This window comes from Talaromyces amestolkiae (genome assembly GCF_001896365.1).
Source record: "Talaromyces amestolkiae strain CIB chromosome Unknown scaffold1.1, whole genome shotgun sequence".
Taxonomy (NCBI): domain Eukaryota; kingdom Fungi; phylum Ascomycota; class Eurotiomycetes; order Eurotiales; family Trichocomaceae; genus Talaromyces; species Talaromyces amestolkiae.
The window spans coordinates 3,010,733-3,024,335 of record NW_024468037.1 but is presented as its reverse complement, the minus strand read 5'-3'; the positions used below and the strand labels follow the sequence as shown (position 1 = coordinate 3,024,335).

General features: G+C 47.5%; 5 protein-coding genes across 5 annotated transcripts; 3 read left to right on the top strand and 2 right to left on the bottom strand.

Moving 5' to 3' along the window:
* Nucleotides 1-169: 169 nt before the first annotated feature.
* Nucleotides 170-4,341, top strand: BHQ10_000988 (uncharacterized protein; the record flags this gene model as incomplete). Its single annotated transcript, XM_040882842.1, has 9 exons — nt 170-254; nt 311-798; nt 1,703-1,770; nt 1,826-1,904; nt 2,716-2,760; nt 2,822-2,859; nt 2,915-3,030; nt 3,087-4,104; nt 4,155-4,341. The coding sequence occupies 9 exons, from the start codon at nt 170-172 to the stop codon at nt 4,339-4,341; spliced, it is 2,124 nt and encodes a 707-aa protein (XP_040729493.1).
* A 559-nt stretch (nt 4,342-4,900) lies between these two features.
* Nucleotides 4,901-5,637, top strand: BHQ10_000987 (uncharacterized protein; the record flags this gene model as incomplete). The annotated part of the gene is made up of 2 exons (XM_040882831.1): nt 4,901-5,491; nt 5,548-5,637. The coding sequence occupies 2 exons, from the start codon at nt 4,901-4,903 to the stop codon at nt 5,635-5,637; spliced, it is 681 nt and encodes a 226-aa protein (XP_040729492.1).
* Nucleotides 5,638-6,313: 676 nt separating this feature from the next.
* Nucleotides 6,314-7,173, bottom strand: BHQ10_000986 (uncharacterized protein; the record flags this gene model as incomplete). The annotated part of the gene is made up of 3 exons (XM_040882820.1): nt 6,314-6,598; nt 6,778-6,921; nt 7,123-7,173. 3 exons carry the CDS (start codon nt 7,171-7,173, stop codon nt 6,314-6,316), a joined length of 480 nt encoding a protein of 159 aa, XP_040729491.1.
* A 635-nt stretch (nt 7,174-7,808) lies between these two features.
* On the bottom strand, nt 7,809-8,439 carry BHQ10_000985 (uncharacterized protein; the record flags this gene model as incomplete). Its single annotated transcript, XM_040882809.1, has 4 exons — nt 7,809-7,984; nt 8,047-8,178; nt 8,240-8,328; nt 8,384-8,439. 4 exons carry the CDS (start codon nt 8,437-8,439, stop codon nt 7,809-7,811), a joined length of 453 nt encoding a protein of 150 aa, XP_040729490.1.
* Nucleotides 8,440-9,129: 690 nt separating this feature from the next.
* BHQ10_000984 (uncharacterized protein) lies at nt 9,130-12,865 on the top strand (the record flags this gene model as incomplete). Its single annotated transcript, XM_040882798.1, has 2 exons — nt 9,130-12,642; nt 12,689-12,865. The coding sequence occupies 2 exons, from the start codon at nt 9,130-9,132 to the stop codon at nt 12,863-12,865; spliced, it is 3,690 nt and encodes a 1,229-aa protein (XP_040729489.1).
* Between the last annotated feature and the right edge of the window lie 738 nt (nt 12,866-13,603).

Sequence of the window (13,603 nt, the reverse complement as noted above, 5' to 3'; positions counted from 1 at the left end):
TGGAGGAGCATGATCATTTTCAGGTTGTTTTGCGTTATTCTCAGAGCTCATGGTGTGAGTAATTCCAAATTTCTCTACGCTAGATTCATGCTCATTGAGGATTGACCTTGAGCTACATCTGACTCGTGGATGCGGTTGGGTATAAATAGTCAATAGTTTGTTTGCCACTATGTATAACAAGCGGAAATCTAACATCTCAACTCCGGTGCGCATCGGAGTTGAGAGTCAATGGGCTCTCAGTTCCGTTACAGTCGGTAGGGAGTACTGCTTTAGCGCAATCCAATCTCCTGGAATGCTAAACCTGAAATAGCTGTATGCCCAGAAATTGTAGAGATAGATCCGAGTGCCAAAGACATCCTTCTGGCAATTACTCATCCATATCGAATCATGTCTACAACCAACAGCTCCCTCACCTTCGGCAGCAACTATGCTATCCTCAACCTAGACTTGATGGCAATCCTCATCAACACAGTGAGCGACACACCACAAGGCCAGGTTATGATTGCCAATTGCACCAAATGGAACGACGCCGTGCATCTCAAGACTCCTCGCCCTCTCACAATTTTTTCCACGCTTTCATTTAGCCCTAGTCAGCATGAAGTTGCATCTGACTCGCCATTTTCCAGGCTGATTGGCCCGTTTGGAGATTTCAGGAGCGGCTCTTCTGAAGTGCAGATTTGTGATGTTTTCCAGGTTGATGAAAAGGATTTCATTATGCAGAAGACTCGTTGGTCTGCAACGACAGGGAGCGTTTTGGAACAAATCCTGAAAGCGCAAAACATCAAGGCTGTTGTTATTGTAGGTAATTTTTATCAAGTCCTATAGAAATTTGTTGATGTTAGTGTACAGTGTGGTTTGAGTCTATCTGGTGTGGCCATGTCTACTATTTATCGATTGTTCGATCTGGATTACGAGATCTATGTGATCAGGGACAATGTGCTTGAATTACCAGTTGAACAGACTGAAGCAGTGGCCAGTATGATGCTCGACATTCTTCTGCCTAAAATGGGTCTTCATGTCATTACGCTTGCTGAGGCTTTGCGTGCATTAGGAAATTCTTGATCATGCCGATTTCAAATTTCCAACATTGAAGGTTGTACATAGTAAAGTTCATAGTTGTGTATATATCAATCAGATCCAGGAAAGCTACCTTCAAATGATGGTAAACAATACATTCAATCAATTGATATGCTTATTTGCTCTTTGTTTCAATGCTAATTCAGACATCAAAGCTCCGATAATCGAGCTACTTGGCTTAAATAAGTAAGACCTTAGCATTTGAAAGAAATTATCTACAAGATTTATTCTTTGGTGAAACTGAATGCCGGTAGGGCCGGCCTCAGCTCCGGCAAGCTTCCGTCTCAACTGCGGAGTTCCCTACAATCCGAAGCTGAGAATCTTACGCATTGTTCAGCTAGCATAAGAAGGAGTTGAGGAAGGATGAAGGTTTATTTTGAAAATAAAGGTACAAACGCTTGCAAAGAGCTTGGTTCGAAAGTGTAGTCAGTACTTTCTTCCGGGCAATAGATACCTCTCTAACTCTTCTTACCGCCATGACTCACTTCTCTTCTGCATTCATCTCGTTCCTCTTGATGCTCGTCCTAGCGATTCTTGCTGAGGCGCACTTTAGCCAAGACAAAGCATTGAAATCTTATGCCGATACATAATTCGCATTCTGGGTGACTTCCTAACCGAATTCAAGAATCAGCACGACTTTGGCACCCAGAAGATTGATACAAGCCAGGATGGAAAGTTGGCGGTTGCCATTACGTCTTTCACCGGCACTTTCTAGACGACGGATGTCGATCAGCAAATTTATACGCAGTTATTTCCAGCGGTACTATGATACGCTGGAGGAGTTTGATGGCGAGTGGCTCATCAGTAGCAAGGTTGTGTCTGATATGGTGAGTCTTCATGCTTTGTTTGTTTATAGAATGGTCTCCTAGTCATTTCGTAAGACTCCACCACCCAAAAACTTAACTCTGCAATTCGAAAAGTTAGCCATTATATGTGGTATCATTGTCAATTGCATTGAGACTGTTAGGAGGACGGATTTTTGTTTGACAGTCGATAGCTTGTGATGGTGACGTTCCGAAGTTGTTTTCGGAAGAGGACATCGGATATCAATAGCTTAGTCATGCAACACTGTAAACAGCCGTAATTACAAGGATACTCCACAACAGAATGACGTATTTTATGTATGGAAATACCGGCGCCACGGAAGAACCCGGCAAAGCGATGCTTGGGGAAGGAGAACAAGATGGAAAAAAAAGAAACAACAACATCCTTCTTCTTCAGTTATACTCATCTCTCTTGTCCTCTGCCTCTTTCTTCTCGCTTGATTACTTTGTCAACGGCAATTAGCGTCTTTTTGTTCTTGCAATCTCGATTACCGATTTGATTGGCACCTACAACAGAGAAAAAGAGCACATAATGGCATCTCGGCTATCGGTCCGAACCTTGACACATGCTGGGCGAGCTGTGTCCAATCTTCCCCGCGTCACCTGTCTCTCTACCCCCACTCGTGCTTCACAATTCTCCTCTATAGGTAGTGTGCGAGTCTCACAATACGCTCGTCTTCAATCTATTTCGAATCAGAGGACCTTTGCTTCATCCGCAAGAATGGTGAGTGGGTTGACGTTGGGGTCTGAGGAGCTATACGACGGAGCCTGAGGCGCATTCTTGAACTATGCTGACTCGCTATCTACTAAATAGGCTGCCAACACTCGTATTGAAACCGATGCTTTTGGCGAGATTGAGGTTCGTGTCGCTGTGGACAATGCATATTTGAACAATCGATTGACGTGGTGATGCTATACAGGTTGCCGATGACAAGTACTGGGGTGCCCAGACTCAGCGGTACGTCATAGCTTGGACGACCATATGAACAACATACTAATGAAACGGTATATAGCTCGCTAGGTAACTTCAAGATCAACCAGCCTCAAGACCGCATGCCTCCTCCCGTCGTCAAGGCTTTCGGTATTCTCAAGGGTGCCGCTGCCGCTGTCAACATGAAATACGGACTTGGTACGATCTCCGGAAACCCCGGACTTGGATATAGGTCATGATACTAATTAAAGAAGACCCCAAGGTTGGAGAGGCCATTCAACAAGCCGCCGCTGAGGTTGCCGAAGGCAAGCTCCTCGACCACTTCCCTCTCGTTGTTTGGCAAACCGGCTCCGGTACCCAATCCAACATGAACGCCAACGAAGTCATCTCTAACCGTGCTATTGAGATTTTGGGAGGACAAAAGGGTAGCAAGAAGCCTGTTCACCCTAACGACCATGTAAACATGTCCGCTTCCTCCAACGACTCTTTCCCTACTGTGATGCACATTGCCGCCGTCCTCGAGCTCGAGGGCACTTTGCTCCCTTCATTGAAGAGCCTCCGTGATGCTCTTCAAGCCAAGGTTGAGGCTTTCAACCACATCATCAAGATTGGTCGTACCCACTTGCAGGATGCTACACCCCTTACCCTCGGTCAGGAATTTTCTGGTTATGTTGCCCAGCTCGATAGTAACATTAAGCGCATCGAGAACACCATCCCTGACCTCCGTCTTCTCGCCCAGGGTGGTACCGCTGTCGGTACTGGCTTKAACACTTTCAAGGGCTTTGATGCGGAAGTTGCCGCTGAGATCACCAAGCTTGCCGGAACTGAGTTCAAGACTGCTCCTAACAAGTTTGAAGTTTTGGCTGCTCACGACGCCATCACCGAGGCGTCCGGATCTTTGAATACTCTTGCCACCTCTTTGTTCAAGATTGCTCAGGATATCCGTTACCTCGGATCTGGTCCTCGTTGCGGTCTTGGAGAGCTCCGTCTTCCTGAGAACGAGCCTGGTTCTTCCATCATGCCCGGAAAGGTCAACCCCACCCAGTGTGAATCTTTGACCATGGTTTGCGCTCAAGTCATGGGCAACCATGTTGCTACCACCATCTCTGGCATGAACGGTCAATTCGAGCTTAATGTATTCAAGCCCGTTATGATCCGCAACCTCCTCCACAGCATCCGCATTCTGGCTGATGGCATGGCCAGCTTTGAGAAGAATCTTGTCCACGGTTTGGAAGCTGATGAGAAGCGCATTGACTCTCTTCTCCACGAGAGGTATGTTACTTTTCGTGTCTGATCAATAATCCATTACTAATTGTATATAGTCTGATGCTTGTCACTTGCCTTAACCCCATTATTGGATATGACATGGCCTCCAAGGTCGCCAAGAACGCACACAAGAAGGGCCTTACCTTGAAGGAGAGTGCCATGGAGCTCAAGGCTCTCAGCGAGGAGGACTTTGACAAGTATGTGCGTCCTGAGTTGATGATCAGCCCCAAGGAGAAGAAATAGACGGGGGCGCACGTATATATAAAAGCATCTATCGGTGCAGCTAGATGTCGATGAGCATACAATGTATTTTTAATGTTTACTAACTTGATCGAACCTCTCACGTATTCCATTTCTGTATATGCATTGTCTTTCAGCCCTGTAGGCTTGTACCCCTGGATAGGGCAGTGGCTGAGCAGTGCTGAAAATAGCAGCAAATCTGACTGGTCCGTGCTGAAGGATGTACAATGACAGATCTGATTCATATCAAAATCAGCGAGGCCTCTGTTCTCCTTTTTCCTCCATCAATTCAATTTTAAATAAACCACTTGACTCTGTTGTTCAATATACTCAAATAATTTGAATCTTTCTATTTCTCCGAATCTACAAAAGCTGTTTTGTTCCGAACTTGGCTTTGACCCACCCACTGTTTTACTTTCGGCCTTTAGTTCGACTGTCTCACCCCTCAGCACAACAAAGCCCCTTCTTTCCATTCGACTTCCTGACGTACAACGTCGTTCAATTTTCTCGTTATTCAATCAATTGAAGTGAACTTCAAGTTGTTTCCAGAAAAAAACTCACAATGACTACCGACCTCTACTCTGTACCCGCCTCCAACGGCATCGAATCAACGAATCTACTCCGCACCACCGACGAGACTGATGCCACAGCAACAACTAACAACAACACTCACAACGCATCCAACGGCATAATCCAAAAACTCTCTCAACAACTGGAGAATGTAACAACAAAAGACAATGCAGAAGAAGAGGAGCCCCTCTTCTCCCCCTCTCTCATCTTCCCCGAAATCCTTTCCATCCTTCCAGAAGGCTACACAGCCCGACCCCTACGCCGCTCCGACTTTCACCTCGGATACCTCGACGTACTACGCGTCCTGACCACAGTGGGCGAAATATCAGAGTCCATGTGGAACGAGCGATACGAATACCTATTCAAGCGAAATGACGAATATTACATGATCGTCATTTGCGACGGAACCGGCAAGATCGTGGGTACAGGCAGTTTGATTGTTGAGCGGAAATTTATTCATGCCCTGGGACTGGTGGGCCATATCGAGGATATTGCGGTTGCGCAAGATCAGCAGGGGAAGAAGTTAGGTTTGAGGATTATTCAGACGCTTGATTATGTTGCGGAGAAGGTTGGGTGTTATAAGGTATTCCTTCCTTTCCCACGTATTGAAGTATTTCTTTCTAATTCTATTTTGTGCAGACTATTCTCGACTGCTCCGAAGTCAACGAGGGCTTCTATATCAAGTGCGGCTTCAAACGTGCTGGTCTCGAGATGGCGCACTATTACTGAGTATGTAGTTAGTGATCATCGTCGTTGTGTCTGCTTTATTTCTTTCGTTCTTTCGTTTGCACATTGAAAAGGGTTTGTGGCCTATCCATAAGCGTGTACTTTAAGTCTTGTTTCATTACTGTCCGGGAAAAGGAGGCTATCTTCATTGAGGGATACACTGTGGTCTGTCGGGGTAACAGGCTACGTAGACTATAGTTATTGTACTAATACACGTATATTCTTTCTATCATAGTCATTCATTACCAGTAGATGTCCGAAATAGGGTATGTGGCATCCCCCAAACACTATCTAACTAGCGGGAAAGACTTAGGGTTAATTCCTTCATCATTTAATTACTACCTAATGCATCGTATAGCGAGAGTTTCTACTTTATATTTCTAGAACACCCTTCCAATCCAGATGCAAAGACGAGACGACGGATCGAAGCACTGTATTGTTGATGCACAATAACATGTTCCCTTTCCCTTTTTGTTTTGTTGTTTATTCATTGAATAACATGGAAACACAGTCCCAGCTCCAGATAAAAACATGTGGCAAGAAAAAAAAGAAGAATCCCAGTAAAAGCTGACCCCATTTTTGGTTCCTATAGAAAAATGAAGCTCTCTAGGGTTTGAGAAAACATTCCGCTCCGTCCGTCATAAACCTTTCCAATCCCATATCATCAGACTCTCAACATTTATCGGGACTTGGCCTGGACCTTGATAGGAGCACCCTTGGCACCCTGCTTGCTCTGGATACGGTTCTTGCCGGCAGAGGCGCTGGCAGCGGACTTGGCCTTCTCAGCCTTCTTCTTGCTCTCGGAAGCAGCCTTCTTCTCCTTGGCGTCTTTGATGGCCTGTTGGCGAGCGGCGGCACGGGCCTCGGGGCGCTGGGCTCGTCGCTCCTTGATCACATCAAGGGAAGCACCGACGATAGCACGCTGGGACTTGACGACACGGCGGGKACGCTTCTTGGCGACTTCCTGTTTTCATCCGTCAGTACATATTCATCCATCAGTTGTCGTAGTCATTGGTTTCCGAAGAATGCGATGTCCCCATGACGTTCTATTCGTGTGAAATATCCGCCATAGGTCGCATCTCGATCCTCCTATCCCCCAGGTATGACAAACAAACTCGAATTTTGAAGGAAGGGTATACTGACTTCAGAGATACCCTTGCGGTGCTGGCGACGGTAAAGGACGGTCCAGGAAATGCGGCGGGGGTTCTTGCGCTGAAGGAAGAGGGACTCGGACTTTCCATTCTGGAAGCGGAAGATCTTGCTGTCGCCACGGACGTACAGCTTACCCTGTGTATATCGATGAAGATTAGCACATAATTCATCGACCTAAATACACCGTGCATTTGAGAGTTTTTTTATCGAGAAAACGGATCGAAAGATGTATATGACAACGCTGAAGCGAATTTCGAAGCGAATTGTGAATCCATGATCACATCACCACTCCAAACCCGGTCGCTCGAACTCTCGAATGCAGATAACGCAACGCACCTTTCCAGGGTAGATCTTCTGGCCGGAGAAAGAGTCGTCGTAGGTACGCATCTTGAATGCTGGAGATGCGTTACCGGTCGATTTGTCGTTTGGCGGATTGAAGTGTTGGTCAAAGAGTCGAAACGGTCCTCTTTTTCGCAGTGGTGGCTACCCGTTTCCCGATGATATCAATTGTGGTGCGCGCTAACTCGCTAAATCCGTCACGTGATAGCGGCTGCCCTTTTTATAAAAAGCGGCCCGCTAGCTTTTCCTGCATGTCTTTACTTTCGTACTTTTGTGACAACAATTAAATATGGGCAATAGCATATGAACAAAATCGATTGATTGCAACAGGAAGCCATGGATATTTTGAATTCTCGTCATGAAGCTTCCAGATTTATTTTTCCATTACCACGAGTACGGTACGATAACTTGGAAAAGTGTAGCAAGAGACGAATATCTATTCATAACGGACATAAAACATATAGAATAGTATAAAGATAAAGGTGATTGATCGGTCAAGTTTCGAAGCCGTGCCTGTGTCGGAAGACGCAAGACACTGCGTATCAACCTCCCACGGCACTGCAGTGTATGGCGCCATTTTGCGCTGTTCATGGATTCGTAATTCTGTTGGCGTGTTCTTCTGCACCAGATAGAATGATGCCCAATTCTCCAACCGTCCCACGTCATTTTCTATCGCTCTTCATTTAAGCCATCGCATGGGTTCGCGTCCACTCCTTGGCTGTCTGGATCGCTGCCGGTTCATCCTCCTTCCATCGTTGGGCGACGTCGTTTGCTAGCGGATCATCCGGGTTGGGGGCCCCGAGTAAGGCTTGGATAGAGAGGAGAATTGTGCGGATTTGTAGAGCGGGAGACCAGTTGTCTGTCGCGTGTTAGTCGCGTATCCTCTTCATAAGCATGGATTGAGCCGTGTCGGGGGCATACTCTTCAAAACATCCAAGCAAATACGTCCTAGACGATCAATATTGGGGTGGTAAATCTTTGTAAGGAATCGAATTTTCGGAGGGGTCATAGGGTAGTCGTCAGGAAGGAAGAGTTCGAGTCTGAAGATGCCTCCTGTTCACATTGTAAGATGGAGCCGTGGGTATCCAACTGCATCAACGAGTCCGCTGCCTACCTTCATAAGGGGACTGGGCTGGCCCGTGAATAGTGACGTCGAAATACCGAAGGTTATCCTCATGAGGCACTGCGTTGATGCCGGGCACCCTAGTTGATGGTCAGATACGGTGTCTTGTAGAATTTAGGTTGTGGCTGCACTCACGGCTCSGCCATGAGACGTTCGGKCTCTTTGATGATTCTCTTCGGCAAGCCCGCCATTTTGTGTTGTTGTTTTGATGATCAACGAGTGTATGAACCGTTTACGATGCGTATTTGTAACAAGGACCTCTTCCAAGGGTGAGTTGATACTCCGGACGTACTCCGCAACCAAAACAACCAAAACAAATCAAATATCCGAGACGAAAGCCTTCCCTTCGAATGTGGCAAAAGCGAATAAAGCCGTTGAAGCGGCCTTCCCGGGAGGCTCAATACGCAGCTTATTTGATGTCGGAAGAAAAGCCTGGTAACGCGGAATGAGGGGCACCCGACCTGCGGTTTGCTGTTGCCCTTTGACTTACTACTAAGGTAAGGCCGATGGGTTAGTTAGTTAGTTACCTTCTTGATTGGGTTAGCTTAGTCATCCTAAGCAACGCCAATGGCCGAAAGTCACATGAATTCTGGGTCCGACGCACCTTCCTGGTGGACACTCGTTCAAGCTCCGCAGCTTCCTCAAGGGCCTTTCGCGATAAGCACAAACCTTCGATCATTTGGCCATTGTCTTCAACAACACGACTTCATAGACAGTTTACCAGAGCCTCGCCTGTAGTTGCGCTGTGCTGCGCAATGCGCGGTCCTTCCAATCATACCGATGGGACGTCTAATTCTTTCGAATCTAGCTTTGCCCTACTCCTACGCTCGTCGGCCGCATCGCTGATCTAAGATTGTTTCACCGATCGAAGAGCAGTCATCATGTCGAGTCCTGCCGATTCAAAGGCCCCAACGTCGGCTTTTGAGAGCCCCACGTTTGGCGAGGACAGCTCTTTCCATGTAGAGCAGCCTGTAGGCTCAGCGTCCATTTCGCCCTGTGGTCGAGACGTGGTTCTAGCCTCTAGAGAGGGTCTCCATATCATCGACCTTGACTCACCATATTCACCGCCTCGGTACCTTCCACACCATACGCCTTGGGAGGTCGCCGATGTTCAATGGTCACCTTTTTCGCATAGAGATTCCTGGGTCGTTAGCACCTCGAATCAAAAGGCATTGGTGTGGAACCTATCCATGAAGAGTTGGGAAAACTCTATAGAATACGTCTTGCATGCACACTCACGTGCTATCACCGATATCAACTTTTCTGCCCACCATGCCGAAATCCTCGCTACGTGTGCAGTTGACAGCTTCGTCCACTGCTGGGATCTTCGAACACCGTCCAGGCCTGTCGTCTCGTTTTCCGACTGGTTCGCCGGCGCAACTCAAGTCAAGTGGAACCGCCAGGATCCTCATGTGGTTGCAAGTTCACACGACAAATATCTACGAATCTGGGACGATCGTATGGGAGCAATACCGCTCAAATCTATTGAAGCTCACAGCACAAAAATTTATGGTGTCGATTGGGATCGCACACGCCGGGAAGGTATTGTTACATGTTCACTGGATAAAACGATCAAAGTCTGGAACTCCGAGGGTGAAGCAGACGTTCCTGAGAAGGTCATTGAAACACGGTTTCCAGTTTGGCGTGCAAGGAATACACCATTCGGCTGTGGGATCCTCGCTATGCCTCAACGAGGCGACAATGATCTCCATTTGTATGGTCTCAGCTCAACAGAAGATCCATCTGTTCATACTATGCCCCTTGTTCATAGCTTTCCTGGGCACAAAGGACAAGTCAAAGAGTTTTTGTGGAGACCGAGAGGAAATGTTGTGAATGGACTAGATCACCGAGAGTTCCAACTAGTGTCGTGGGGTGCAGACAGAGAGCTAAGACTACACCGAGTTGATGCGGATATTCTTCGCGACGTTGGCTACGAGAACGGAAAGACTGTTGATTATAGCATGCGATTCACTCGACAAGGCGCTACATATAAAACTTTTCGTGATGAACCAAATGACGAAAATCTCGAGGACTCTTTGTACGCAGAAACAGTGATCTCGGCCGGCACACGGCCTCAGGTTGGTGCTGGTGTTGGGACGAATAATGTGTCTACACGTTACTCTCGTGTTATCAATCATAAGATTCACATTGAATCCAGGATTGGCATGCAGGGACGCACACAAATTCGGGCCAATACTAACCCGATCGCTTGGATGCGGGGTGTAAAGATTTCTGTCTGGGACGTCGAAACGTTAGGTGACGAGATCACACATGTGGGCGAAAAGTTTTCCAAAGTAGATTTCGAGACAGTGGATGTTCGTCAAAGAAAAGTGACAATCTCCTTGCATGGGCCCTGGGCAGCAGAAGGAACCTCGCTCTTTCTCAAACTCGATATCAAATTCCCGGAAGATTATCCGCGCTCGGCCATACCTACTTTCAAAATTCAAAAGACCTCTGCCATGACAAACGAGCTATCGGAAAAGATAGTATCTGAGCTGCGAACAATCTCGGAGACATACATGTCTCGAAAACGGGGATGTCTTGAAGGTGCACTTCGTTATCTTCTCGGAGAAAGCAGTCTCGAAGAGAGCATTGCTCTGGTACTCGGGGAGACTATTGATACCATCAAGTCCCCAGTTGCGGGACTAGAGGACGACGAGTCCAGCGATGAGGATGAAGACGTTGGTCAATTTGATAAACAGGATCTCAGCATGAGTTCTGAGTTGCTGCGCCCTATCAATGCCAATGTCATGGTCCCTGTTGCTAAGGTCTGCGGTGCTACCTGGAGCCACGACGGTCGCCTCGTCTGCTTTTTCCCGCCGAAGAAAGACAAGCCTGGTTCTCTATTCGACTCCCTTGGCTTCAAGGACATAAGTCGGCTCACCCGTAATGATAGGGTCTTCGAGGGATTCGGCCGCTTGCATACAAGCTCGCCTGGCCGCCTACCCACCAGAAAAGCACTTGGCACAATGAGTACAACCGATGATGGCGGCTCAGATTACTCTGACGACTCAGATACGGCTTCATCAAGCTCGTCTGATTCCTCAGGCATGATACTTGGCTTACCCAATCGATATCAGACCGCCTCTATGTGGCGTAGTGTTGGGACCCTCGGTACCTATCGTACAAGATCCGCTGACAATTCCCAATTATCTACAGTTGGTGGACCCGCAGTCACCATCGGTACAGTGAAATCGTCAGACTCCGCACACAACATCATTGCCATCCACGATTTTAGTGACTTACTGCCTGCAAAGAGAGCCTTGGCTGGTCAGTACAAGATATTCGGACGCGGTGCTGATGTTTGTGCGCATAACGCAGCAGTGGCTGCGGACTCGGGATATCATCATCTAGCCCAGGTCTGGGGCTTGTTAAAACTGGTCCTACAAAACCATGGCGATTCACGATCTCAGCATATAAACACGGACGTCCTTGCGGGGCGATTGGGGGGCCAAGTGGCGTATAATTCCATTAAGACGAAGCAAGCTTCGAAAGGGGTGCTACATCGATTTGGTTTCAACAATAGCGCCTTCGGAGGCCGCTGGCTAATCAATGCGCTCTTTGACCACTTTGAACAAGTAGGAGATGTTCAAATGCTCGCAATGCTTTCTTGCATTCTTCATGAGCAATCTTTGCGCAATCGATTCGGTCGGCGACGAGACAAGGAAGTATCCTTCAGTCAGCAAGCACATAGTCCGATTGCTTTGGACTTCTTCTCTTCGAAAGTCCCTGATAGCAAGTCTCAGGCTGCGACTCCAATGACCTCATACTCGAGAGATAGCGTCAATATCAGTGCGCTACAAAGTCCTGAGATTCAAGCCGAGCAGTGGAACAGTATGGGCACCACACCGCATTCCAGCTCAGCGTCTCCTATTGCAACACATTCAAGGCTATTAGGAGGCAAGACCCCTGCACTCTCTATTTCCGCGTCACCAGATAGTCATGGTCCATCCCGACTTGGTTCAGGAGTGGGTACGGCACTTGCATCGTCGTTATCACGATCATTCACATTTGGCCCTTCTGCTGCCTCTTCGCCGCCAACAACAAGTGCTAAGAAAAAGACCAGTCCAATAGGAAGCCTGAACATTCCAGCGGCGGTCGGATGGAGTGCTTCTCAACTGCTGAACAGAGCTGTCTCAGCGATACCAGAATACCTCAACTCTTCGATGGTGATTACATCAAGAAGTCATTCGGAGGCGGATAGCGAAAAGAAGAAAGATGCACGTAAACCGATGAGGCTTCATGTATCACACAAGAATCGCACCGCGTTTGACGCGGATGATTCTCCGGCCAGTCCGTTCATCGACCGCAAAAGAGAAGCATTGTTTCAAACATACCGCAACTCATACGCTAATTTACTTTTTGTCTGGGAACTACCAATCCAGCGGAGCGAGGTACTGAAAATAGGTGCCCCAACAGAGGTTGCAAGTGATTCGCCAGTGGGACAACGTCAAAATCAAACACCCAAGCAGCTGTCGTCATTCGAAACTCGTGGTCAAGAAGATACGTCAGGTGATACTCTCGATGTCCAACGACACTGTGCTGAGTGCGGGCATGCCCTCTTCAGATCTGTTTTCTCTTCTGTTAAGCCAGAAGATTTTAGTGGCAAAATGGTGAAGCCACCGCCGCTTCCAAAATGCCCCTCATGCGCTGCCGTGCAACCTTTATCTGCTCACGTTGGATGTGTTATTTGTGGAGAAGTTGTTTCTGGAATGTTCATACCATGTCTAGAGTGTGGTCACGTATGCTGTTTCGAGTGTCACCAAGAATGGTTCTCATTACAGCAGCCGCACACAGGCGAAGCACAAGATCTTTCGGATCTAGTCTGTCCAAGTCCGTGTGGCTGTAGTTGTACTGAGCACTCCGAGACAGTAGTCATGCCTTCCCCGGCTGCGACGCCGACCTACGACGAGAGGGGATATCTACTCGGTGCACACCATCGCCTGAGACCTGAAATAGCGTCTCAATCTCGACAGAGTGTCATGGCTGGGCAGACAGACGCTGATTTGGATGCATGGCGTGGGGTAAACTTTGCTCGTGGACTTGGAGGAGGTCTCAGTCGTGTTCTGACAGCAAATGCAACTGATCGCAGTAGGCGAACCAGTTCATCGAACAGGAAGTTTCAAATCGATCGTATTGAGACGATGTAATCTGTCTTTTGTATAATGCATAGCATGGCGTCTTTTGATACCCATTTATCAGGTTATTACCTACATTGAATTGAAAGGTTATCAATTAGTACTAAACCGAATTAGCAAGGTATTAGTCAAGGTTTTATTGTACTATTTTAATTCATCGCTACTTCCATACAGTCGTTCATCAAGTCATAACATCGGGACTCATACTTGTACAAAA